At 41.0% G+C, this 27,275-nt stretch overlaps 1 protein-coding gene across 3 annotated transcripts in view; it reads left to right on the top strand.

Annotated features, from left to right (window-relative positions):
* dock8 (dedicator of cytokinesis 8) overlaps positions 1-27,275 on the top strand; it is a 53,058-nt gene that overhangs the window by 10,242 nt on the left and 15,541 nt on the right. Inside the window, exons 1-34 of one of the 3 annotated variants that reach the window (XM_041936206.1) lie at positions 200-343; positions 2,330-2,505; positions 3,104-3,175; positions 3,822-3,930; positions 7,756-7,965; positions 8,234-8,319; positions 9,035-9,101; positions 12,420-12,569; positions 12,757-12,837; positions 13,010-13,172; positions 13,308-13,444; positions 13,771-13,864; positions 14,627-14,789; positions 15,556-15,673; positions 16,381-16,451; positions 16,621-16,765; positions 17,576-17,677; positions 17,829-17,924; positions 18,218-18,452; positions 18,717-18,881; positions 19,014-19,192; positions 19,585-19,677; positions 20,539-20,634; positions 21,298-21,447; positions 21,709-21,822; positions 22,038-22,193; positions 22,447-22,586; positions 22,790-22,953; positions 23,453-23,604; positions 24,790-24,972; positions 25,193-25,319; positions 25,769-25,856; positions 25,970-26,066; positions 26,943-27,077. In XM_041936206.1, coding sequence (XP_041792140.1) covers positions 317-343; positions 2,330-2,505; positions 3,104-3,175; positions 3,822-3,930; positions 7,756-7,965; positions 8,234-8,319; positions 9,035-9,101; positions 12,420-12,569; positions 12,757-12,837; positions 13,010-13,172; positions 13,308-13,444; positions 13,771-13,864; positions 14,627-14,789; positions 15,556-15,673; positions 16,381-16,451; positions 16,621-16,765; positions 17,576-17,677; positions 17,829-17,924; positions 18,218-18,452; positions 18,717-18,881; positions 19,014-19,192; positions 19,585-19,677; positions 20,539-20,634; positions 21,298-21,447; positions 21,709-21,822; positions 22,038-22,193; positions 22,447-22,586; positions 22,790-22,953; positions 23,453-23,604; positions 24,790-24,972; positions 25,193-25,319; positions 25,769-25,856; positions 25,970-26,066; positions 26,943-27,077 — 4,341 coding nt within the window. In that variant the 5' untranslated portion in view covers positions 200-316. Of the gene's footprint in view, positions 1-199; positions 344-2,329; positions 2,506-3,103; positions 3,176-3,821; positions 3,931-7,755; positions 7,966-8,233; positions 8,320-9,034; positions 9,102-12,419; positions 12,570-12,756; positions 12,838-13,009; positions 13,173-13,307; positions 13,445-13,770; positions 13,865-14,626; positions 14,790-15,555; positions 15,674-16,380; positions 16,452-16,620; positions 16,766-17,575; positions 17,678-17,828; positions 17,925-18,217; positions 18,453-18,716; positions 18,882-19,013; positions 19,193-19,584; positions 19,678-20,538; positions 20,635-21,297; positions 21,448-21,708; positions 21,823-22,037; positions 22,194-22,446; positions 22,587-22,789; positions 22,954-23,452; positions 23,605-24,789; positions 24,973-25,192; positions 25,320-25,768; positions 25,857-25,969; positions 26,067-26,942; positions 27,078-27,275 lie in introns of those variants that run through there. The other 2 variants (XM_041936205.1, XM_041936204.1) reach the window with 2 other exon arrangements.

Below are 27,275 nucleotides of genomic sequence, written 5' to 3'. Positions count from 1 at the left end.
TCACTTCCTTTTAATGTCTTGTGGTTTCTCCCCTTCAACTCTAAACTGCACAACACTTTGTCTGAACACTCGAAACTGCTGTAAAAACATTTTGTGGCTTCAAAGACTCAGACCCAACTTAAACATTCATTCTGCTATGAACGGCCCTTCCTCTCAGTGCCAATGAAGTTGTTAGCCTCTAGGAATATGAGGATCAATTTAAAGAAGATCTGTGCACTGCGCTGTGCCTTGGCTTTAAAGAAGAGCACTTAGCGTCAGTTGGTGCGCCCTGCACGTTCCCATATCCGGGGTGCGCCATTTTGTTTGCTTCCTCTTTATGGTGCAGTTTTCAGTTTTCAGCCGGGTAAGTCTCCAATAACCATATGAGCACAGCTGTCCTTAAGTGAAACTTCAGAGCGAGATAATTGCTAAACTTGATTGTCTTAAATATTGTGATTCAGGTCAAATGTGGCTGCATTTTGTAAGAACATTGTTTGTCACGAATGTTTTACATGTCTGTTTCCCTGCCTGCACATTTTTGCCAGTGCACATTGAGAACAGTGATATTTGTAGATGCAAAGGTGGATGAATGTTACTTACTTAAGGCTCCAGTGGTGATTGTTATAACAGTTATTGGCTTTAGAAATGTGTAATTTTGTAAAAGAAGCTTATTTTGTTTGTTTATTGTTGTATGTGTCTGCATAGAATTTTCTCAGTTGTAGATTACAGTGCTTCCTACTAGTAAAAATCTCCTCTCTCATAAATAGTTGCAAAGGTATCACCTTTATAATCACCACTGAGTAATCTGACAGAAAGTCTGGCTGTTGGTTTGCAAGGGGAGACAGTTTTCTTGCTAGCTCCTCTCATGACTCCATAGAGCAGCAGGCGCTGATCAGAAGCATGCATAGATTTGCATTCATTTGTTTTCGTTAGCCTCCACATTAAACAAGAAAAAGAGGCCATGCAACAATGATTGTTTGAACTTTGAGGCAGAGAGCCAGAGAAATGCACATATGGAGGAGGCTGCCACTGTAGAGATGCTGTTGAGGGTCACGCCTCCTCTACAGAAAGGGTGGATTGATGTGCAAAAACACGTCTGAAGGCAAATGGAATTTGCTCTGCTTTTAAAAGCTGAGCACAGCAGTGACTCACCTTGTTGCTGCAGCTATCTCTACCTCTGTGCGTACATGTTATCTGCAAATGTGTCTACCATGAGCAGGTTTGGCTCTGCACTTTCTTTTTTCTCTCTCTTCTCTCCTGCATACACACTCTTCTCTCACATCCAGTCGATCACACGCTACCCGTTTGTAATGCAAATGCTTCCTGTGAGAGACAGCGTGCATAATTAAAAGCTTGAATATTCTTTTTGAATGGTGCTAACGTGGATTTGTATAGGAAGTCTCTCAGTATGACATTGTGGTATAAGTTTATTTCCAAGCATTGGCCTGCATCAGCCACAGCCTGCAGACTATAATCAGATTGGACACCTGCCTAGTTTGCTGCCACTTTTCACAGAAACACCTGCTCCATGCAGGTTCCCCTTTTACAACCATAGCCAGCTGGGCACCACAAAAGGGACATGTGTTATCTCATCAGTTGTGTTTTTTCCCCCTGTGAGTTCTTTCTAATGATGAAAAGGATGTCTATTCTTCCCCTTTAAGTGCCAGTGGGATTTTGTTTCATGATGTGCGCTGATGATTTGAACAATATGTACTGATTCGAAGACCCAAATGAAAATTTCTGCCCATTTGCACTGTACATAAAAGTGATTACAGCTTTGCCTTTGATCTGCTGTAGCTCTGGAGTGCAGGCTGATAGAGTTTCTGTCTAAAAATAAGTTCCCAGAAAAAAAGGCCTGGCTGTCTGATACACGCCAGTTTGTTCCAGTTTCTATTTGTGTATGTGCGCCAATCTTTTGTTCCTTGTCAGGTATGAGCTATTAGAAAATAGTCATGATTCAACATGTTTGGTCTCACCTCCTCTCCTAGCTTTTCTTTTTCCTCACTGCTCTTCTGCGCTATGTGCACTGTGCAAACTTATCAATCACCCTTAAGCTTTTCACACATGATTAATGGTTTTTTGCTGTTTGCTTTTTATATTTTGCATATTTTCTTTTGTTTTTGTTACACTAACCTTAAACCTCATCAGACAATTGTTAGGCAGTGTCTTGGCATGATTTACATTACACTTTAATTCATATTTAGAAGCCTGTCTCATCATTCACTCCACTCTGTAAGGATTCCTTACTTGCAATTAAGCAAATATTGCTTCACATATGTTCCATATATAGTGATATTTGGTGCTATGTGTCTTAACTCTTGCCTTCCTCCATCATCCCTTCTGTCTGCAGCCTCAGGCGTATGAAGCGGTGGAGCCCTTGGACCTGGAGGAATTCCTGATGTCGCAGTTAAGAAGTGGAGATGCAGCCCTGATGCAGGAACTTGGAGACTTCCCTGAGGATGACCTGAAGGTGGAGCAGGTCGAGAAAGAGTGTCGCACGGTTCGACACTCTGTCCCTGAAGATGGGTGGGTCACCAAAAAATCCCCCCGAAATGAAATTGGCACGCTGTTTGGCAAAAAGTAGTCTAGGGAAGATGTAAAATAGTGAAGAACTGTGGAAATTGTTTGACTGATTTATTTTTCTTACAGTGAAAGTTTCACACAAAAGCTTCTTGACAAAAAGATCAACAGTATAAAAGACTCTAATTAGGAGTTAAGAAATAGTGCAGACAATAATGACATTTATATAGAGAATAATAAATAAGACTTGCAATAAGATCAGATGCATAGATAAAAGGCAGTTGAATAAAGTGCCAGAATTGTTTATTTATTAAGTTATACATCAGGTGTAGACAGTTAAAAGATGCTGGCTGGAGATTTCAGGAGAATCTCTGCATTAACAAGTAGCATAATACGTAGTCATTTTTCTTAACTGCCGTCAGTGTTGTCGGTACAAAATTATTCTGTTATCTCATTCACAGCATTCACTTGTAATGCACCTTGACCATGAAGTACATATGAAGATAGAGGAGGAATGTAGTTTTCAGTCTGTGAATGTTTGCATGCACGTCTGCATGAGAATGTGTGCACATGACTTCTATCCTCCTTGTCCCTCTCTTTGTAGACTGGAGTTGGATCCACATGTGAGAGACTGTGTGAAGAGTTACATCCAGCCGTGGCTTCTGGTCTCTAGAAGGTAAATTGTCTCCTACAAAAAGCTCAGCGGTCCTGAGTGTCCAGCACTCTCAGAGCACTATAGGTGATGTTCAGCACATATTGTTTGGTTGTTTGGTTTTAAAATGACAAAATTTAAAATTTGGTGTTCAGAAAAGGAAAACTAGATTTCTTTAGTATGGGAATAGTACCTGATTTTCTCTGATGTACAGTGTCTGTGTATTGTCGATACATGTTTTTAATGTCAAATGTGTTCCAAGCTGTAGTATTTTAACCAAAGATCCCCCTAAATCACAGGATTAATGCCCTCATTGGTATTTTAGCTGCCAGACTGTGCAGCAGGTGCCAACTGTCTGAGAAGCTGCACATGTCTGTGAATCAGGAAGGAAGAGGCCCAAGAGAGCCAGATAAAGATTTTACACTGGCATCTCCTGTCTGATGCATTCTAGTTCTCTCTCTCTCTCTCTCTGTCTCTCTCTTCCTCTCTCCCTCTCTCTCCCTCTCTCTCGCTCTCTCTCTGTCTCGCTCTCGCTTCTGTTTTTCGTTCGTTTTCGTTATCTGGTTTGATTATAAGTGCAGAGGTGTATCAGTCGTAGCCATGTATGTTGTTTTAGATGTGTGTGTTCCTGTTTGGGTCTTTGACCTGGTGTGTCTGTGTGTGTGTGAAGGTGCCAGGGGGATGGCTGGAGCGCGTATTCGGAGCGAGCAGGCCTACATAAACTCCTCCGGAAACAGACCTTTGAGTCTGATGTCCAGCCAGAGAACCCACAGAAGCCAGTAAGAACCACAGACACAGCCAACCATTTATTAAACACACACAGTCACCTTCTGCGATAAATGAAACAAACAACTCTTCAATGAAAGAAGCCCTTATTAACGTCCTCATTCAAACCTTTATATATATATATATATATATATATATATATATATATATATATATATATATATATATATATATAAACTATATATATATATAAACTATATATATATATAAACTATATATATATATATATAAACTATATATATATATATATATATAAACTATATTTCATATGTTCAGGACAGGTTTAACTTAACACCAATGTGTTTCTCAATAAAGGAGAAGTATTGGCCTTCTTCAGCGTCAGTCTTGCCACACTGGAATCATTCTTGACTTCTTTCCTTCCTTAGTCAGTCCTGCCCTTAACAATTCTGTGGACCTGTCTCTTTACTACTCTGTGTACTAGTCTGCTGTTGTGTAGCAGCTGTGGTTTATCAGATCTACTTCCACATGTGCTTGTTGCTGTTGAAACTGTTAGGGGTTTTGACTACGCCACTTAGTTAGGTTCCATTAGTGAGAGTAAACAAAGGATAGGATACATCATTTGTATGAACTTCATACTTTTGAAGAGTCTGAATTTAAAGAAATAGTTTGAACGTTGTAATAGATTTCCTCTTATGTGAAACCAGAGCCAGTAAGAGATTATCTTGGTTTGGTAGATTCGTTTGGTAGGATTAGCCTGGCTGTATCCAGAGTTCAAAAATACACCTACCAGCACCAATAAAGATCGCAAGTTAACACAAAATATCTTGTTTATTTTCTACAAAACACGTGTCAAAATGACTATTTGTAGCTGCACAGGGAGTTACGTGTTGTAGCTTACCAAAATGTTGCCAAAGAGCACATGCGCTGCAGAAGAGGACTGGCCAGACCAATGGACTGTTGTTCCTCAAGTAATTGTTACACTACCAAACTCCCTGTTCAACCACTAATTGTCAATTATACATTTCTGTTTGTGTAACAAACAAGATGCATATCACAAGATGCGTATCTGCAATGTCCACACTTCAGTTCTCGGCTGGGGGACCTTTGTGACACCTCTTTCCCTGTGTTTCTTGAAAATGAATGAAAATGAAAAATGACAAGGTACAATGTGTAAATTATTCTTGCTCTGTATGCATAATTAACAATACTGGTACTGATCATCTAACCTAAATATTGGCAAGAAAGCAAATAAGTGCATTTCCCAAAATGTCAAGCTGTGCTTCCTAAGCAGCACTACATGAAAAGCTATTTTCCAACTTTGTCCTTGAATGCCAATATGTTGCACTTAGTTAGTGTCTTTTGTGAGAGTAAGACCATTAAGTGAGAGCAGTATGGTAGTCCATACTGATCAAGGCTTGAGAGAAACAACAATACTGAATGTGGATTGTGAGGGAGGTGTGGGAGACTGGGGTGGGGGGAAGCTTTAATAGTGAACACAACAGTGTTTTGTTATTCCTATCACTCTTAACACTGTGACAGTGGCTCTTTTCAAGTGTACTCAGCCTGGCTTGCTCAGAAATAAGCCTGAATGTTATACACTCTAACTCTTTTCACCTCTATGTGTTTAGACCGGCAGTCAGAGATGTTGTAATTAAATATATATTATATTTTTCACCCTACTCTGCTATTTAAATCAGTTGCTTATGTCTGCATGCCTCAGTCCTTTGCTTTCATTACGCATCCATGCCTCAGTACTCCACCAACATCACTTCTAGCCAAGTTCCCATCCTCTCTCACTTCCCTCTCTTGCTCTTTCTGTCTCATAGTGGCCAAATCCCTGGCTCCTAGCATCAGGCAGTCCCGGCCAATCCAAGGCCCAGTCAGCGCCACTCCCAGCCTGTCTAGTTACCCAGCCAGTCTCACCAGCCCCCTCCTGTCACCCCATCCTTGCCAATTCTGGTTAATCACCCAAACCAAAAGGCCCTTATTACAGGCTGTGGGCTTCCCATGATCTAGATGCCAGAAAGAGGGTGACAGAGAGGGGAAGAACAGAGCTATTGTCCTTCAGCGCTTAATGGGTCTCTTCTCTGGTCCAATCTGGTTTAGCAATAGCCCTGGGAGCATGGTGTGATGGCCCCTTGGAGCCTCAGCAGGGTGAAGCTTCACAAGGGTGGAAGCTCGGTCAGTCCTTGCCTGTGGTTGGAGAGCCGGGATGTGAGATTGATGGATGATGGAAAATGAAGGAGACAAGAATGCAGGGGTGGCAGGGGATTGTTCAAAGCTTTATGTAGCATAGGAGCAGTGAGGTTATGCCCTGCCCTGTAGCGGAGTCTGAGTAATTCCATATAGTGCCAGCCCGAGAGATCTCTTACTGATGGGCAGATGATGCTCAAATCAGCTGATTTTAATACTAACTCTTGATATGTTAAGTAAAACTGTCCAAACGGATGAAGAATTTTAAAGCCAAGCTGTGTTAATGTTAATGTCAGAATTTGGATTTATGCCTATAAGGCGGTAGAAGTTGGTGGCATCCATACATGGACATTTGCTGAATGTACGAATCCTGTATGTTTGAAGCAAGACAGCAGAAAACAAGGTGAAGCTAACAGAAGCCACAGGGCAACATAAATATTTCAACGATGTACAACAGAAAGCATCTTTTGTGCATCTCTGATGCTTAATTCTCCTCTCAGCTCTCACTCCAGGGTGTCTGAGAGGACACATTTGAGTGCATTTGCATATCCTATTAAGTGAGTTCATTAAAAGGCACTAAGCTCATTTCTCTGCCTGCTGCTCATTTTTTTTGTCCAACAGGCCAATGATGTCGCTGTCTTTGCACTGAATGTCATAAATAAGCAGCATCTAGCGAGATTATTTTCCAGGGCTATTCCAGTCGGCTCTGCACTCTTTGCTGCTATCATTTTTGTCTGCCAAACATCAACCTGCTGGGAGATCTCTGATTACAGAACTTCATAAGCTAATGTGCACTACATAGATATTGCTAGTGACGAGTAACCACCCTACTGTATGTCAAATTCACTTGCTTTATTTCCTGCATTCTGGTGTCTTTTCTATGTACATTACTATGATAATAAGACAAGAAAACTGCGTGTTTGGAACAAAAAAGGAAGCACCTGCTGAATGTTGTCCTGTAAGGGCTCATATTGCTTTCTGGAGCACGCAGAAAACATCAACATAAGCCTGTGTCGTGTGTTCTATACAAAGAGGGAGCCTTGATCAGAAGAAAACAGTGACTGTTATTGTCTCCAGGCCAAAACAGAAACTGTCTAGACTGCGTAAATGGCCGTTAGCTGTTTGTTGTGTCTGCTGACAGCATAATCACGGAGGCTGCATTTTCAGTGTGCAGTATGTGGTTGACGGATCGTAAAATGCTATAGATTTGAGTTTGTTAAAAAATACATTAGAGTTCAGGTAGATTCTGAAATTTGACCGGGAGAAGGGAGAAGGAGATTTAAAGCCATGTGGGAACACTGGGGACTAGAGTCATAAATCTACTGGGAAGTTCAATCGGGTTGGCAAGTATGGATGTCTTTTTTTCCACTTACTCAAACCTCGGTCAAATAATATTGTTTAAATAAAGGAAGAACATGCTTTGACTGAATATCCATTAATAAAGTGTTCATTAGACTGTACCCATTTTCTTTGATGTCCCTCTTAATAACATCCCTCTGGATATTCTGCCTTAATACCCTCTTATTTTGCTCATCCTTTGCTTCTCTCTTATTGCTCCATCTTTCCCCCCACATTTTATTCCCCTCACCCTCTTTTCTTTTTTTTTTTACCCCACCCCCAACTCCGTCACCACCCTTACCCCACTCTTTTTGTCTTTGCCCCAGGTCAAGTCTCCAACTCTAGCGGGGCTGAGTGATGACTCTGGCCGCACGCTGGCCTCCTCCGACTTCGACTTGCGGTGTTTGACCCCAGACCAGAGAGTGGAGGGGCTTCTGGCCTTCAGCAGCCACGAGGAGCTGGACCGTTTCAACCAGGAGGCGCGGCAGGGGAACAGACACCCTGAGCTGTTTGCCCTGTACCCACCTGCCGACGAGGTGGGATATAGTATGGAGAGAGTTGGTACTCTAAATGTTTTAGAGAGCAAAGAGATTTAAAAAGGCGATGCAGAAGGTTACAACTTTTTTGCTTGCAAATTTTCTTCTGCACCTTGTTAACACTTGAAGTATATTTTTCTATTCTGTAGATCATTAATTCCTAAACACCTGCAGATCTTGTTTGAGATCCTCCATCTCCTCCGAGTGTAACAGCTTCTCCATTTCTTTTTACAGAGTTTGAACATTTTTCTCCGCTATTGTGTTACAGGAAGATGCAGTAGAGATCAGGCCCATCCCTGACTGCCCCAAAGAACACACTGGAGACCGCATTCTGATCCGATGCCAGTCCATCAAGTATGTCATAGATTTTCATAATACTGTAGGGTGGAGGGGGGGTTAAACAGCTGCCTTCTGTTTCTCTTAAAAGTTGGACAAGGAACCAACAGTTGTGTTGAAGGGAAATTACTCCAACACACCCTTGTTTATGAAACATGACCTTTTGCTTAGTGTTTAACATACAGTACATTCTTGTGTGTCGCATCTGATCACAACTTAAAAGTCTGAGTAGTCGTTTCACAGAAGGGCTTTGCAGTAGATGTGGCGGACAGCGCAGTGTGGGAGAGTGGAGGATTGCTGTGCAGCGGTTGTTGTTCTTCTCCAGAAAATCGCTGTCCCTCCCTCTCTCTGTGGGATTTTGTCTCTGTGTCTCGTTCTCTTTTTTTCTATTACACACACACACACACACACACACACACACAGTGTCTTTGCCTTTCAGTCTTGATCTCACTCGTCCTTGCAACCCATAAAACGGCCACATGTTTTAGTTGAACTCATTTCTCTGCTTGCAGTGGTTTGGCAGCTTCATCCCCTTATCCTTTAGCCCTCAGTTCAAACATGTCATCACTTACTGTATTACATTTTCCCAATGCAACAATAATCTACAGGAATAGAATAGAATAGGAAAAAATAGAACAAATCTAAGTACAGCAAAAGGAAATGAGTATGTGAAGTATTCATCTCTCCCACCATTATTGAATTACTCATTTCCATTTCCCTCTTGGTTTCATAGGTTTGAGATTGACATTGAGCCCATATTTGCCTCTATGGCCTTGTATGACCTGAAAGAGAAGAAAAAGGTAAGAAAAAACTGTGCCTCACTTTGTCCTCACAATTTCTGGTGTTGTCTTAATGGTGTTTCTAATGTTGACTGAAAGTATGTTGTAACTTCCATCCTGGACACTTACCACATACAGTACAAGGATAGGACAAAATAACAGACGGCTTACAATGCGCAACAGCCCTGCAGTAATAACAGTTTGCTCATCACGCGTGTTTGTTGTGGAGACGGTCTGAGTGTTGTCAGTGTTGGGTCTACCTTTGACCGCAGTTGTATCTAAATCTTTAACTTTTACATTCAGTTTGCTGTGTGAAAATGCCTCAAATATGTATGATCTAAAACTTTGGTCTGTTACTATCAATGAGAAATACATGTCTGATTTATTTTTGAGGCCATAGTCCGTTGTGTTGTAGTGGGTGTATGAGAGGCAAATTGTGTTGTATGAATGCAGTCCATTTACCAAAAATTACCATGTTAAGCCTCAGTCACTGTGGGTGAGGGTTTGCGTGTGGTTATGTAGTAAGAAGAAGCATCTCGAAAATCATGGTGACATATGGCAAATAGAGAAAAAAACTTCATTAACAGCGAGAAAAACTGGTAAATCCTCACTAACACTAGCAGGAATTTAAGCTTGTGATTTTGATGACATCACAAAATGACAGAATGTCCAAATCAAAAGTCAAAGCTGACTGAATGGCATGTACTGCACATCTGATTTATTAGAAAGTGTTGCTGTCATTTTTTCCTCCCTTGTTTCATGGTAGCTTGTGTGTCATGTGACTCCGGTTGATGCAGGGAGGTCTCGTAGTTTCTTTTGGCAGTCTGCGTGGCAGTGAGGGATCAGCGTAATCTACAAGGTTTAATGTTTCATCATCCTCACATATTTATGCCCTTGGGGGTCGGTGTGTTTTGGTTCTATAACTACTAATACTGCGCCACCATTTCCCACTCAACCATTTTGATTTGATCGCTGTTTGTGTGTTGTCTGTGGATTTACACAGCCGGATAGTTTTTTTTTTTTGGGTGAAAGGGGCTGGAAGGATTTAGTTTGTACTTAAGCGCTCATGGATCTCTCAGATGAGACAGGGCTTTAGCCACGGGCCTTGCCCTGTCCTCAGGGCTGCCCAGCTGCTTTCCAGCTTGTGTGCAGGACTGATGGCTCTAAGATGGTCTGCTGGGTGAGATGGAGCAATTTAATGCCCTGTAATTTTCAAAATGGACTGCATGTAAGACGGTCTTGGCACAACATAAACATGTGTTGCCTGTATGTCAAAGAATGGACATATAGGCAACAGGATATTTTCAGTTCTGCTTGTTACTGACGTCAGTCCGTAAGAACAGTGTCACATTGTCAAACTGTGTTTTACGTAAAATGGCAATTTTTTTTTATGTGTTGAGCCACAGTGTGTCTTTGTGAAGGTTAATACAACTTCCTGCCTAGCAGAGGCAGATCCAGACTATTAAGGGCTACGAAATGTGTCTCTGTCTGAGTGAAGGAGAAAATATCAAGCTTGTTTTGTCAGTTATATGTAATTGTAGTGGAACTGTGAAGCATTTGCTACTGACCCATTTATCTCTGAACCCTCCACTCTTATACTTTCTCTTTTGTACTTTGCCTTTCTCCAGCTCTCCTCTGCACACTTGTTTCTTTTGCTCTGCCTCCTCTGGAGTGTTATGTTTTATTTTCCGCCACATGCCTGCTGCCTCTTTGCCTCGTTTTCTCTCTGTTTTCCTGCATCCCTTACTGTTGTCCCTCATGGGAATTTTGTTGCTGTGTCTGTTTGCTTTTTTGTTCACATCAGGTTTGTTGTTTCACATCTGTGAAATCTGCAGCAGATGTTCATATAATTCCATATAATACTCCAGTTATTAATCATGCCTCTCCGGCCCATCAGCCAAGGTGCAGACACCGGATTTGACCCAGCAAGTGGCCTACTTATGATATCACATTCATGGATATAAACAGAGGAAGGTTTTAGAGTAGACATGCAAAGAGACAGATATGTCCTCACAGTAAAAAGAGGTAAGAAATGTCTATTTCTCCAGGCATTTGTAGTCTTCTTGTTGTGACAATACAAGACCAGGCAAGCCTAGTTTTGCTGGACTGTTACTTCAGCCCATTGGGAAGACACAAACAGTGATCAGAACAAGTAAACTACATTGTTTTTTGTTGTCTGTTGTTTGGTTGACAAGACATTTCTTATTCACTGCAGCAGCAGCCTTCAGTAAGCAGTAAGGCTGCAGATTCATGGACCTGTATTGCAGAATGTTTGAGGAAAAATAGTTGCTAATGTCTGCCCAAAAACTTGCACGATTTGTCATATTAGAATAAAGTTGTTAAAGGGGTCTTAAAACACACCACAGCTTGCTACACAGATGCTAAGTTGGTAGCGCTGGGGTGGTCGCGAGTGTGCATCAGTAGAAAATGTTAAGCAATTGCAACAATGTGTGCCAGTCAGTCAGAGACATAGCCTCTAATGTACGCAATGTAATGTTCAAAAGGCCTACTATGCTCCTCGTGTCCCATTAACACGAGGAATGTTGAAGGGTGACTTTCTCAAGTGAAGGTTGTCAGAATAAATTATAAATATTAACTCAGTGAACACTTTGTTTGACATTTGTTTGACAATGTGAAGCACAATATGCTGTTTATGTCAGCTGGATTTGATTGTTAAGAAGTGATATGTGTGATTCCAAGACGCCATTTGTCAGTAAGAAGAGGTCTCCTCCTCTGCCGTCTTTTGAGACCATTCACTCTTGCAGCAAGTGTGCTTTGTGTTAAAGTGGACAGGGTCATTTCTGTCATTGCAGGAGTTTGGCTTTCTGGCTTGTTCGACCACAATTAATGAAATCACATTTAAAATAAACCAAAAGTGAGCAACCTAGGACACTTTTCCGACTGTGCACAGTTGCTATCTTGAAGGCTGCTGTGGTGTGTTCAGTGTAATGGAGGTCCTATGGGATGAGCAGAATGCAGGACAGTGGTTAATGGCTTTCTAGTGAATAGGATCACATGACACACAGCAGGCCAAGCCAGATCAGGACATATGGCTGTGCTGCTAGCCTGAGGTCATTAGGAAGGCGAGTAGAGCAACAGTGGAGTGGAATGAATGGATGGCGTTCTAGGATCAGCCATTGGTTTACATGAAAGCAGTGTCCCAGAGCCCGTTCTGAACTAATTCCTTCAATCTTTCATAGGAAAACACTGGACCTTCCAGTGATGTTTTGCATTTTATTATGGCCTGAATTTGCTGTCAATAAAAGATTTCATCAACAAAGTAACCACGTATGTACTTTTGGTAAAGAGACATTTTTCTGGTTCTCTGTCTCCCTTCAGATATCGGAGAACTTCTACTTTGACCTGAACTCAGAACAGTTTAAAAACTTCTTGAAACCTCACACCCCACATGTGGATCAGTCCACCCTGGCCAGATCTGGAATCTTCTCCATCACCTACCCTTCCCCAGATATCTACCTGGTCATCAAGGTAATAATGAAATCCATAGCCCCTCAGATAAAATGCTGAGAACAGCATGTATCAAACATTACAGGATTGTTTTTTTATTCATGGAGTTCATTGCAGAGCTGTCTTTGGCATACAGCAAGAAGAGACACAAACTATGGATATTTTTTAGTTTGATTATGTACCCTTGTACTACCTGTCTTTATTGTAGATTGAAAAGGTTCTCCAGCAGGGAGAGATCAGCGACTGTGCTGAACCTTACATGACACTGAAGGAATGTGACTCTGCAAAGGTAATATTGTAATATTATCTATCACTGAACCGTCCAACCACAAAGAGGATACTGCCGACTTTTCCTTGTACCATACTCTTTTAAACATGTGCTCTTAATGTACTATGTTCTGAAGTTAAAGGCATTTTTAATATAATTTTTTTAAAACTTAATTTTACTTTTGGTCTTCCAGAACAAAGACAAGCTGGAGAAGCTGCGAGGTCAGGCAGAGACGTTCTGCCATAGGCTGGGACGGTATCGCATGCCCTTTGCCTGGGCAACCCTTAAAATCATGGATGTCATCTCCACTGCTGCGATAGACCGCGATGTTGCTGACTCTGAGAGCTTGAAAGGAGGTATGTGCTTGTGTGTGTTTGTTCTAATGGGTAATACCCTGTGATGACTTGCTTGCATATGTGTGCATTTCCATGGATTGTGTATGGCTCTGTGTGTGTCATTTGACCCTTGACCCTTACACTCTGTTTTTCTAGGTAAATCCAGCAGCATTGACCGGAGAACACAGCTTCCAAGGAGGAATTCTGAACGTTACAATACCATTGATGATCAGTTTTGCAGCATTTCTGCCTTCAAACCTGCTACCATTACTATCAGCACCATCTTCAAACAGGTCTGACCTCCCCTGCCAAGCACAAAAAGACAGACTTTTCTTTCTGTTACTTCCTTGAGATACACCATAAAGTATGACAGACAGATAAACTTGTAGTCACAGCCTGGCCTTGTCTCATTCTTTGCTCAACCATGCCATTCCATTAGTACTAGCAATCTTTCTACCATAAAACTATGACTTTGGATTGATGCTTTTTTTAAAGAAAGGCTGCAATTTATGTTATTTTATCCTAACATTCTGAGGCTAATTCTGTGTGTGTGTGTGTGTGTGTGTGTGTGTGTGTTTGTGTTTGTGTTTGTGTGTGTGTGCGCTTGCGTGCGTGCCAGGAGGGAGATCGTTTGAGTGATGAGGACTTGCACAAATTCTTGAGTGATATCAAGAAAACCTCCACTCCACAGAGGAGAATCAAGACAATACCAGGTCATCTATCATCACAACACTCCTTCTGGAATTTTATTTTATTTTATTAGTCGTGAGAATAGTTCTACATTAAAGGAATTGCACCTTTCTTGCACAGAGTTGAGAAGATTGATAACACTGACTTTTAAATATGAAGCTACAGGTAGCAGCTGGTTAGCTTAGCTTAGCTTAGCCGAAAGAATGAAGACATTAATCTGTATAAAATAAACCCAGTGTATAAACAACATGTTAAGGTTTGACGCCTCGGTTTTTGTTGACAATTTCTTGGGTGGCTGCAGTAACTTCCTAGAGTCCTGTTGTTCCCATGATGTTACTAGGCAACAGAGACTGCACCTGGCCAAGAAATAGCCACAACTTGTTGTTTATACACTTTATTTTTTCTACATAACTTATATAGATAGATATAGATCATATTAATTAGTTTGCCCTAGTTATCCTGGTCGGTGGATTTTGTTACCTGCGGAGAGAGCCAAGCTAGCTGTTTGCCCCCATCTCTGGTCTTTATGCTAAGGTAAGCTAAGCTAGCCATCTACTTGCTGTAGCTTCATACTTGATGGACAGACATGAGGTTGGTGTTGATCTTCTCAACTTGCTCTTGGCAAAAAATGTTGGTGAAAAAGTGTATTTTTATCTGTCTGTGTCTGTTTGTGTATTGATTATGCAAAGAATTCACATGGCATGACGTGATGTCATGTGATATATGCAGTATAGTGCATATGCAGGTCACTGATTTGTGAATTTCACCTATCTTGTGTCTTCCAGGTTCCATAAAGTTGGACATGTCTCCAGTTCACGACACGCCACCGGCATGTTTGTCCACTGAGCTCATCCCACTGATACCTGTGGCTGAGAAGAACATTCGGCCAGTCAAGGAGGTGCTGGAGTTTCCATCTAGCGAGGTTTATGTGCCTCACAACATTTACAGGTGGGTTAGAATATAGGTGTAATATATCACTGAATGATCACACACTCCGTTTTAGATATGGTATTTTCTTATCCAAAGCCACTCAACACAGTTGTTGAGTTTATTGTCTCTTATACAAAACTTGCACTTCAACAGGAAGAAATACACACATGGTTTTGGAAAGCAAATGATTTGTAGCTTGAGGTGTAAACAGGTTTGTTTGCTCTTACAGACAGCTTATTTCTCTGAAAGGCCAGAGGCAACAGTCATGCTGTACTCGTCACTCAAGCTCTGCTCATTTTCAGTGTCATGCCTATTTTTAGGTCTTTCCATCCAGGCTACCTGTGAAATTGCCTTGTAGTGTAACAGCAAGGAGGCAACCTCTGTGAGCAGAGGTTTAAATCAGCCCTCAATTCTGAAATGGTTTCGCTCGTAACGAAACATTAGTAACTCCATGTGTGAACAAGTCCCCTGCATGGTAATTACATACTGACGTTCTCTGAGCATTTGTTCAGTGGAAGCTGCGGTATTTCCCTGTATTCCAGGTTTCAGCACAGATTACAGTGCTGTATTAAAACCACAGGTCACACTAAATTACTGGTTGTTGGAAATTTTCTGTGACATTACTGTCACCTTACTGCTACATAACAGTGCTGCATACATAGTGCCATCTAGTGATGTATATTGGAATTGCTGCATTTTATACATAAAATGGATTATTAAGATTTCTTGTGTTAATTAAACAGGAAGTGTGCCTGACACTCTTTCTCTCCCCATGTCTCTGTAGGAACCTGCTCTATATCTATCCCCAGAGGCTGAACTTTGTCAACAGGCTTACATCAGCAAGAAACATCACCATCAAAATCCAGTTTATGAGTGGAGAGGACCCAGCCTGCTGTCTGCCTGTGAGTGCTGCTGTCTTTAATCTCACAGCACTGTTATAACAAAGAAATTGATTTGTTCTGATAATTCCACTAGATTTGCTCTTGGAAGTATGTCCATTGCATAATTTAAATTAATGTAAGATGAATTTAAAAAAAGACTGAAGGTATAAAGGATAAAGTTTCATGTTTTTTCAAGTTAGTCTGAAAACAAAAGTCAAGTATCTGTATGAATTTTGGAAAGGTTTTTCTTGATGTAATTATTCATCCTGATCATGCTGACCATTAAGAGATCCCTTCCCACAGAAATGTGCTCTCAGTATAAGTGAGGGGGTTCAAAATCCATAATCATTTTTCAATTAAATACATTTTTTGCACAGAATGAGGACTGTGGATTTTGTCCCACATCACTTACATTGAAAAAACATTATGAAGGAACCTTTTACTGGCTAGTAGGAACAGGAGAAATGACAGGAAGAGAAGCAAGAAAAACCTCTTTCAGTGTTTTAAGACAGGCTTAAAAAATTGTAAACCTAAACAAATCTTTATTATGGGTGTTCTGGGTGTATTATGTTAGTGTTTTGAAAACCATCATTTTTAGAACCTGTTACGTAAACTACAGAGTCACGTGCATAAATAAGCAGCTCTGTCAGCTTTAGTCTACGCAGATGTATTATGCATATTTTTGTTGTAACTTTTAATGTTTTTTTCTTCCCTCTGTCCATTCTCAGGTCATTTTTGGGAAATCAAGTGGCGCTGAATTTTTACATGAGGTCTACATCCCTGTTACCTACCATAACAAGCAAGTACACATTGTTGAGTCACATAATACTTTGTGAGAGCTTATTTTTGTCATGTAAAAACAGTTTGAGTAACTCTGTCTCTCCCTTTATCTTTCTCTCGCTCACCCTGGCTTGTGTTTTCCCCTGCCTCTGTGTTTCTTCCTTTGGTACTTCCTATTTCCCTCTCAGGTCCCCAGACTTCTATGAGGAAGTGAAGCTGGCTCTTCCTGCCCGTCTGACAGTTAGGCATCACTTGCTGTTCACCTTCTACCACATCAGCTGCCAGCAGAAACAGAACCAGATCGGCAGCTGTGAGACGCTCATTGGATACTCTGTGAGATTTTGTGCTTTACTACCCAACCATACTTCTAAACATACACACAGGGAAAAAAAGTGAGCTAGCATGCTAAGATTAGCATTTACGTGGAAGTGCTGATTCAAGATTTCTTTATTGTCATTGAGCATGACATGTCAATGAAATTTGCATTGCAACCCCTATGTTAGAAACAAGATAATAAGAAAGATAAGAAAGATTATAAAATAACATTAAGATACTAGAATGAAATAAACCAACATGCAGTAAAAATATTCGTAAATGCAATTAAAAATATACCAGATATGAAAATATACTAAGACAATAAAATATACTAAACAATAAACAAACAATAAAATATACCAGTGAAATTTACCAACAGAATAAAATATACTAGTGAAATGTACCAATTGAATAAAATATACCAATGAAATGTACCAATATACTAAAATGTATATATTAAATGCAAATGGCTGACCATTTAGTTAAGTGTGTGTGTACTTAAATGTTAAGTACACAGAAGGTGCAGGTGGAGGTGAAGGTGTAAAAGAGCAGTGTGCAGTGGCTCATAGTTACTTACAGTCTCTCACTCCAGTGAGGGGCTGCTGGGGGTGATAGCCCTGACAGCCCTGGGGAAGAAGCTGTCCCTCAGTCTGTTGGTGGTGGTGCGGATGTTCCTGTACCAGCATCAGACTGAGGTACTGCTGTGCGTACTTACATCCTTACAGAGCCACTAGCATGACTGAAGAGTCTCACACAGTAACAAAAAGTGTTTTTGGAAGCAAACCTGCAAATGAATTCAAATTAAATAACACTTCGCTTTTCTTTTAGTGGCTGCCTATATTGAATAATGACCGACTGCAGACTGGTCAGTTCTGTCTGCCCATTGCCTTGGAGAAACTACCTATCAACTATTCACTGCACACGCCTGAGGTATACACATCTATTATTATATCATTCTGCATGGCCATATCATGCTACTTTACACGTGTAAAGGAGTAAAACAAGATTGTTAGAAGGCTGTAGACATATGAAGGATTGCACACAGACACACAGTAATATTTCCTGTGTCTTTGTTGTGTAGAAACTTCCTACTCAGGCCCCTCCGCTTAAATGGATGGAGAGCCACAAAGGCCTTTTCAACCTTGAGGTCCAGGCTGTGTCATCTGTACACACACAGGTGAGTAGTGGTTGCACACACAAACACAACGTTGTCTTTTTTGCTTACCCTCTCTTTCTCTCTTTGTCTGTCTTGCACATAAGTAGACATGAATGTGCACACACACAGCACATTCATGTCTACTTATGCAGTGTCCACTCTGCTGTGGTAAGACATTCACCCTGGAGCATTACACGCACCCTGTCTTCTTACATTTGTTTCGCTGTCTCTTTCCTTATTCCTCCGTCACGTTTTATCACTCTGCTTCCCCTGCAAGTACAACACTGCAGCAAATCATCCGTTTTCTGTACCAGGACAACCACCTGGAGCGCTTCTTCACCCTCTGCCATGCCCTGGAGGGTGGAGCTACATTCCCCTTGCGGGTCAGGGAGGAGAAGATCCCAGAGAACAAGCTGGAGCATGAGCTGAAGCTCAGCATCATCTCCCTTTCGTCCTCCAGTTTAGAGCCACTGGTCCTCTTCCTCCATCAGGTGATGGATAAACTCTTCACCCTCATCATGCAGCCCATGGTCATCGCTGGCCAGACCGGTGAGGAGCTCGCTTGACTCAAATATCTTATTGAAGTCACTGTTGCCGTGGAAAAATGGCCATCTAACTCATTTTGGGAAATCTCTGGTTGTCACACATGGTGCTCAGTTTTTTTTTTTTAGCAATCAGCAGGATGTCAAGTAACCCTTCTGTGCCAGCTTCTCCACTGTGATGATTTGCTGTTGGATAACATTCTGTCTCATTACGTAGTTGATATTATAGCTCCAACATTATTGCATGCATTTCTATGTCTGTGTCCTACAGCCAATCTGGCCCAGATAGCCTTCGAATCAGTGGTGTCTATTGTCAACAGTCTTCATAACAGTCAGGAGCTTATCAGGGACCAGCAGGGTAGGAACAGCCTCTTGGCGACTTACCTTTACTGGGTGTTTCGTCTACCTGATCCCCCTCAAGACATGCAGAATGCAGGTACTTACGTGAGGATTTATAAATATGAATTTGCTTTCTTTGTCTCCTGTTTGAAATTTTTCCTTCCGTCATATTTGCTGTTATGAGTTTAAGAATTAAGAATTGATCTTTTTTGTGCATCCATGGACTCAGGTTCAGGGACTGTGATACCTTCAGCAGAGAGCCGTTACAGCACCATGGGTCGAGCTACGGCGGCCACAGTCGGCTCTATGCTTCTCCAGTCCAGAGTCCGCAGCAGTAGCAACCCTGACATCCCCGCTCCACACACCTCTGCTGAAGACGCTGAGGTCAAAAACATCCTCTCTGCCAAGGTACAGAGGGTTTCCTCAAACCAAATGTCTCTGGACAGTCACCACGCCTTATTGATTTGCAGAATATTCATGTACTCTTAGAGGGTAATTTGCATTATTGAAAAGGTGTACTATATAAACCTTTATTAAATTTGCACTAATTTTTCCTGAAAGTGCATATTTCACCGGGTCAATGTATGGTTTTATATATTTACATATATAAACTATGCATTCTCACACACACACAGTGCAGTATGTAAATATTCCAGCATGATTGCACATGCACACAAAACAGTCATTTGCTATTCATCCCCACAGTACATTAGGTATTTTAATAGGCCACTTGACAACCCACTCTAATGAATGCATCCATCACGTTCAATGTGATGGAACCTGTGTGTTTCTGTCTCCAGGGCCACAACAACCCAGGCAGCCGCATGTCCACCTATGTGGAGGTAAGCAACCACCAGAACCTTACAGGAAACACCCGGCCCTCCAACAGAAAGGTAAAAAAGAAGTTCTTACTTTCTTTAACATTTTCATGTCCTACCACCATCATATGTGGTGTGTAAGGTAATACATCACAGGTACAGTTCAGAGCACCTTGTTGCATACATTTGAATATTAATGAGAAAAAAATCTTGAACTGCTTTAATTCATACACAATAATGCAGCTGACCTCCCTCTGTTTAGAAGATTTTGCATGATATTATCAATTATTAGATGGACATTGAAGTATATAATGGTGCACAATGAGGTGTCTTGATATGAGAAAACATGATATGATTGTAACACTAAATGATTTTAGTTGAAACCTTCCTGTCTTCTAATTAAGTATTTTGCAGGTTGTAGTATAATATGGTAATACATTTCATTTTAAGATGAATATAACCTGCAACGCTTAAGTAATTGCTCATTTACAATGTGTAGACTCATTGACTCACATTAACCTGGAAATGATTGAATTAAATAATGTTATCATTAGCATAACTGGCTATGTTTAACTAGAAAGTGTGCCTTGTCTTATACTTAATTAAGAAAAACAGCTTTTTGGAAGAATTCTACTTCTCACTGTTTGGATTATGCATGCATTGAACAGCACTCAGACTTTAAACATCCTACTGTAAAGCTTAATGAGCAGAGCTTTCAGCCGCCAGTACCCTCTTGTAACCACAGGGTGGTGGTGTGACACTGAGGACACTGGTGATGTGGTTGTTTCGGTTTTGGTCGATGTTCACTATCCTGTTCAAAGCTCAGCCAGTATTTCAGAATTAATTCACTGTAATACTTGCAGATAGTCTTATTTCCATTATTGTCCAATGGGAGGCTGTTTCTTCTTGACAGTTTGTGTATCTCCTCTCTTGCAGCAGTTTCATGAGGAGTTGGCCCTGCAGATGGTCGTCAGCACTGGGGTTTGCAGAGAGAATGCTTATAAATATGCCTGGTTCTTCTTTGAGCTGCTGGTTAGTGCGTTTTTTGTTTTTCATTTGCAGAGAGTGTTTTTTTTTTTTTTTTTGGATTGACACCTGTATAAGAGAAAAAGTAAGGGCTACTTCAGATGTTTGATATGATAAATGGATAAAGTAATAAAAATGAGGCACAAGAAACAATGCATGACCTCGTGGCCACACACTTTAAAAGATTAATGGTAGTTTTAATGTGTGGTGTATAAATGGACATTTTGAAATCGCTGTAGTAGTAATTTATCGAGCTGCTTGACAATTTATCACTCTTTTGGAGTTTTGGAAGTGCATCATCACTCACATTCACTCTCATCCCTTCAGTTCATGTCACTTATTTATGTTTCTTCCTTCAATAACTTCACTGCAGGACGCTCACTGTAGTTAATAAAAGGCCTCTTTTGTAATTTGAATGAAAAATGAGGATGGAAAGTGATGATAAATAATGAAAAGTTACTCTTTTATTACCAGATCATCATTTTTATCTAATCAGTTTTGCATCTGTCGGGTTGCTTGACAGATTATTGATTTACATAACCACTCTTGCTTTCAATTAACATGCATTTCCTTTGCATTTTCCTCAGTTGCTTTTATTTGATTCACGTTTGTGACGTGTGTGTGTGTGTGTGTGTGTGTGTGTGTGTGTGTGTGTGTTTGCTTAAACAGGTGAAAAGCATGGCTCAGCACGTGTCTCATCTCGACAAGCACAACGTCCCTCGAAGAAGCCGCTTCTCTGACCGGTTTAAAGATGACATCACCACTATTGTCTCTGTGGTTACAGCTGAGATTGGGACCATCCTTGTCAAACAACATAAGGTCAGGAGTATGATAATGATGATAATACATTTTGCTCATCAGTATCTCAGTCAGACGAGTGTAGCTTAGTCCAACCCAAAACTTTTCACTGCATCTGCGTGCCTTCTGTTCTTCTGGGTTGGGTCAGCGCCCTCCTAACAAGTGAGGAGTCGGAGGAGCTAATTATATTTGCCTCTGTAGCATCAAAAGCTTTCACAACGAGATGCTCGGCAAGATCCACTCAGCTCAGTGATAGCCGTTTGTTGCTTGTTGTTGCTTTAGGAGGTTGAGCAAGCAGAGAAAGTCAACATCAGCCTGGCCTTCTTCCTCTACGACCTGCTGTCTCTCATGGACCGAGGATTTGTCTTTCAGCTGGTGAAAAACTACTGCAACCAGGTAGAAAAACACTGGGAGCTAACCAAAACTATTTAACATGCATCTTCAAATACATGAATTCAGTAAGTTCCTCATTGGGAACTATTTCATTTTTGATTATGAAAGAAGAGGCTTCCATGAGTGTGAATATGTGTCCCTTTTTTATTCACCTTCTCTGTATATTTTGAGGTACTGTCATGCATTAATTGATTTTTTTTGCTCCATTTGCCTTCAAGATGTCAGCTAAGAGTGTGTCAATGCCAACATTGATCAGCATGCGTCTTGAGTTCCTGCGAATCCTGTGCAGTCACGAGCACTACCTCAACCTGAGCCTCTTCTTCAGCAGCCCTACTTCCGCTCCGGCCTCACCATGTCCATCCATCTCCTCACAGGTTTGTCAGTCAAACTTTGCACTTAAGCATATTTTAATTCAGCCATTCAGGTAATTGTTTCACCACTGACACTTTTCAGAGAGTGATTTGGGGAGATTATTACATAAAGTAGATGAGATTTCATGGGATACCTTTTTAAAAGAGCTGTTGGAAAAAGTACTTTGCTTTGCATTAAGGAAAACATGTCACCCTGATTCTGCTTCCTGCCCCTCGCGTTGTGTCTGTTTATTTCACCTGTCATCTTTCCTTTCAGAGTTCCGGCTCGTGTAGCTTCCAGGAGCAGCAGAGGATCTTGGGGCTGTTTGAGCTTTCTCAGGAATTCAAGCAGCAGCACTACCTCACCGGTCTGCTGCTGACGGAGCTCAGTGCTGCTCTAGACATGGAGTCAGAGGGGTATGGAGACCATGAGATATTAACCTCCGAATGACCTCGTTATTACAAAGCTGTCATGCATATACAATTTTTTTTCACTTTCTTTCAAGGGTCCCACATAATGGACCTTAAAGTGCCAAAGAATGTATATAATGTCTGTAAATATTTGAATGGAACATGAGTGGATTCAGCAAAATTTTAAACATATGTATGTGTGTTGACAGGGGAAAGGTCCAAAGAAAGGCCATCAATGCCATCTACAGCCTGCTGTGTTCCCATGATCTTGACCATCGCTGTATTAAACCCGAGGTCAGAGCCAAAGTGGCTGCCCTCTACCTCTCTCTGGTGGGGATTATCATCGACTCCACCAACTACTTGGACTTCACTGGTATATACACACAAGCACTCTGACACATAAATGCATGCATGCTCTTACACTTGAAGTCCATGTCAACCCATAAAGTTCAAATCTTTTTGTCTTTTTGTCTCTCATTGACGCAAACAGTACACATAGACTTATTCATGGTACATTAACACACAAAAGTCTCATTTTGCAACCAACTTTTTAAGCTACACAAAAATTATATTATACCCAGCCTCAACAGGTGAACTCCCTGCCTCTTAGAGAAACTTATTGTAATTACACTTTAGACACAGTGGCATTGCTCCTTTGTCCTTACTGAGGAGCTCATTTTTGTCTAATTGTCAATATATTATACCCACTGTTATCTAATGGTAATTTGGTCAACATCCTGTATTTTTTTTGTTACGTAGGACCCATAAGAATCAGGCATATGTTAAATTTTGATTCCTATGTTAACTCTGATAAAGAGTCTGTGGTGTCAAAGCTTTAGTTTGACATATTTGTCTCCTGTTTGTCTCCGTAGTTTCTGACACGCGAGGCGGGAAAAACAAGACGGGCGGACCTGAGGATGACCTTGAAAATGTCCCAGCCATCAATCAGTCTGTTGCCATGGCGATTGCCGGGAACCCTTTCAACACACTAGGACGTAATGTTCTCGTTTCCATGGCATCCATGGTAAAATTATAAAACAAATTCTTGATTTTAAGATGATTATGATTGTGGCATTCTTTTCATTGCGTTTCAAAGTTCAAAAGTGCACCCCTGTGTATGTGTGTGTATCTGTGAGTATTCTGCCTCCTAACAGGTGAGCTGCACTGAGGTAGATTGATTAGCTGTCAGAGCCACACACACATTTCATCCATCCTGAAAAACCACACACACACACACAAACACACACACTCAAATCTGCGGGAGATGGTTTATGGGCAGGCATTGCCATCATAAGTGAACAGGGCCGTCCTCCCTGACAAACACATCCATCAAATGTAGCTACAGCAACAACACAGGCACTAAAACTGAGCACTGCCATTCTCTTCCTCTTTCTCTGCTTCTTTCCAAGGCATGAATCAGTTCTTTGTATGTTGTACATGAAATACTGTTGTGGAAAAACTGATTTTTACGAAACTGAGCCATCGGCCTGGTATCCATCACAAATCCTTGTTCCTCATTTTCAGACAGTTCCCCTTCAAACAATCTTTGAATCTTTTACTCTTAGCAACCCAAATGATTTTTCACATGAAACATATTTTCAAATAAACAAGTGATGTTTTTGATTACACGCTACAAATATTTGATGTCTGGTTCTGGTAAGCCTCACTCAGTCCTTCTGTGAAACAGATACCTGGAAACCAGGTTTTAGGTGGGACACCTAGAGCACTAGGAGGTTAATGGCTACATTTATCAAAGCTGCCACACAGTGAAGCAGCAGTAGCCCTCTATAGTAGCGATTCATCATCACAGGAATGAAGGTAAATTAATCTACTGTAGATTTAATGCCTATGAAGATGGGGAAGAGAAGTGTACTTCACTAAAGCCAGTGTGGACAGAAGCAGCCAGCCGTGTTTGTGGTTTAGAGAAGCTTGTGAATGATATGTTAGTTTGTTAGATACACTTGTTATATACTTAGTGGGAAGAGCAGGAGACTACCACTATCTAAATATATACTTATTCTAAATTTGATGTTAGTAATGTGTTTCAAACAAGTTGGACAGGAGCAACAAATGACTGGGTAAGTTGTGGAACGCTCCAAAAGCACCTGTTTGGAACATTCCACAGGTAAACAGATGTATTGGTCAGAGGTGATAGCATCATGATTGGGTATGAAATACTGATAGATACTGTCTCCTCTCCTCTTCCCAGCAAGGTAAATCCGTAGCCACCCTGGCAGCAGACACCAGTCGCCACCTGTTGGTGTGTTTCCTGTGGGTGATGAAGAACGCTGACAGGAGTCTGATTCAGCGCTGGACCGTCGAAATGCCTCCCTCGCAGCTCAACAAGCTGCTGGAGCTCCTCACTATCTGTGTGTCCTGCTTTGAATATAGGGTCAGTTTATTCATGTATCAACTTGTGCATCAGTCACAATTCATTTTCTGTTTACATAAATACAGATGGAAACTTTGCATGGCATGGCTGTGTATTTGTATATTTTGTCTGCATGTTTATTTATCATACAGAAAAGGTTAAATGCATTTGTCATAAAATATTAAAACTGTACCTGCTTTGTGTTTATACCTGGTGTATGTGTGTTTATGCGTGCTTCTAGGGAAAGCAGAGCACTGACAAAGTGAGCACCCAGGCCTTACAGAAATCTCATCATGCCAAGTTGCAGCTGGAAGAAGCTCTGCTAAGAGGAATGGGAGCCCGCGGGGAAATGATGAAACGAGTTGGAGGTAGTGTATCTCCTCGCACTTTAAGGAATACTTCCCGGAATTGCGTGTCTGTCAAATCTGGATCTGCATTTTCTGCAATATTTTAAAGTTTTGAACATGAACTCCTTCCAAAACTAGTGGGCACAGATTATCGAGCTGTCAATGTTATCAGTATTTTAGAAATGTGCGGTCAGCAACAGCGCAAGAACCAATTTCAGGTTACACAGTCTGTGCTTCGGCACTTAGGAAGTTTGTGCAACTCGTGTCTGCTCTGTGTTAAACAGCATTTCAAATATGAGTATATGTATTTGGCACCAAGTAAATGTTGGTTTCTTGTGAAAATACACTTCTAATTGTTCAATATTTATCAACAGTTGTTAATTAATCTTTTAGACTGCATGGATTCCTAAAATGCAGTTAAGTACATACTCTGTACTCAAGTTACTCAGGCTGCTTTGAATCCCTCACAGGTATGGATAGGACCATGGGTCAGAGAGAGCACCTACGATGGAGGAAAGACCTCACTCAGTGGAGACAAACCAATGAAAGACAGGATAAGTAAGTTATGATTTCTTCTTGCTTTATCACTGTCTGTCTGTCTTTCTCCCCGCCTTTCTTGTTTGGTCCGTTCCTCTCTTAATAGCTGTCTTACTCTCACCACCTCCCATCAGGACTAAAGCAGAGCTAGACCAGGAGGCTCTGATCAGTGGAAACTTAGCCACGGAGAGTAACCTTATAGTGCTGGACCTGCTGGAAACCATCGTGCAGGTACAGGTCATGCAATGTCTTTGAGCACCTTATTGGCAGAACATAAACACATGAAAAATATAATGCTTTCTGGCATTTGGTATAAGATTGCACTATATTGTCAGGTTTTCATAATATTTTGCAGATGCAGGGGGATCCAAGAGTCCACAAGAGATTATCTTTCAATGGGATTTCATATTAAAAAATCTTTTATGCACAATTAAAACACCAACAAAGTTCTGGATTAGGTATTTGCACAAACTCTGATCAGCTTTCTTGAGAATGGCTTGAAAGTACTAAGCTTGTGCCGAGCAGAGCAAAGGCATGTAGTGTGAATTCAACCTGTCTTTTTACTCATAAAACAGAGTAAAAAGACAGGTAGATATTTTTAGTTGCTGAGAGTAAACACAGCATTGTGTTGAGCACAAAGATGGCGTGATGTGCCATCCATTTTTCTATATTTTTTTCTACATATTTTATTTTTCTTTTATATAGTCAAATTCCATTTCGCTTGTACAATATGTACATTTATATAGTCTACTTTTTACTTTGTATTTTGTTTTTTTTGAATGTTCTCTACCTCTGCTGCTATTTTTCTTCTCACTGCTATCACATGCTGCTGTAATGCCCAAATTTCCCCATCTGGGGATAAAAAAAGTTTTATCTTATCTTATCTTATCTTAGCTACACATCTACATACTTAGCCTGATTTATATCTGTGTAGACCGCATATTAAACCACCTACCTGTTACCTACCTGTACGGTTCACCTCTGTGATTTCTGAGCTGGAAAAATATTTAATTTGGCTTTCAAGGGGCTTCCTAGTATATTCACAGGTATTACCATTTGTGATTTCTGATATGATTTAGTAATTTCTTTCATCTGTGTCCTGTTTAGGCACTGCCATTGGCTGAGTGTAAGGACAGCGTGGTTGGCGGGGTGTTGAAGGTGTTACTCCACTCTCTCACCTGCAACCAGAGCACCACTTTCCTCTCTCACACCTTCAGCACACTCAGAGCGCTTGTTGTCAAGGTACTGTCATTATAGTGTGTGTGTGTGTGTGTGTGTGTGTGTGTGTGTGTGTGTGTGTGTGTGTTTGGTCATTAGTCAAGTTGTTGTCAATCTGTAACACAGTTGCATTGTGGGGATTATGGTGACAAAATGTTAACCAAAACATAAATCATTGAAGTTTAGGGTGAAGACTTGGGTTCAGGTTAGGGTTAGGGTTTG

The sequence above is a fragment of the Chelmon rostratus genome, chromosome 5 (assembly GCF_017976325.1).
Source record: "Chelmon rostratus isolate fCheRos1 chromosome 5, fCheRos1.pri, whole genome shotgun sequence".
NCBI classification, from domain to species: Eukaryota; Metazoa; Chordata; class Actinopteri; order Chaetodontiformes; family Chaetodontidae; genus Chelmon; species Chelmon rostratus.
Note: the sequence above shows the minus strand (reverse complement) of the source record. Positions and strands in the feature narration are given on the sequence as shown.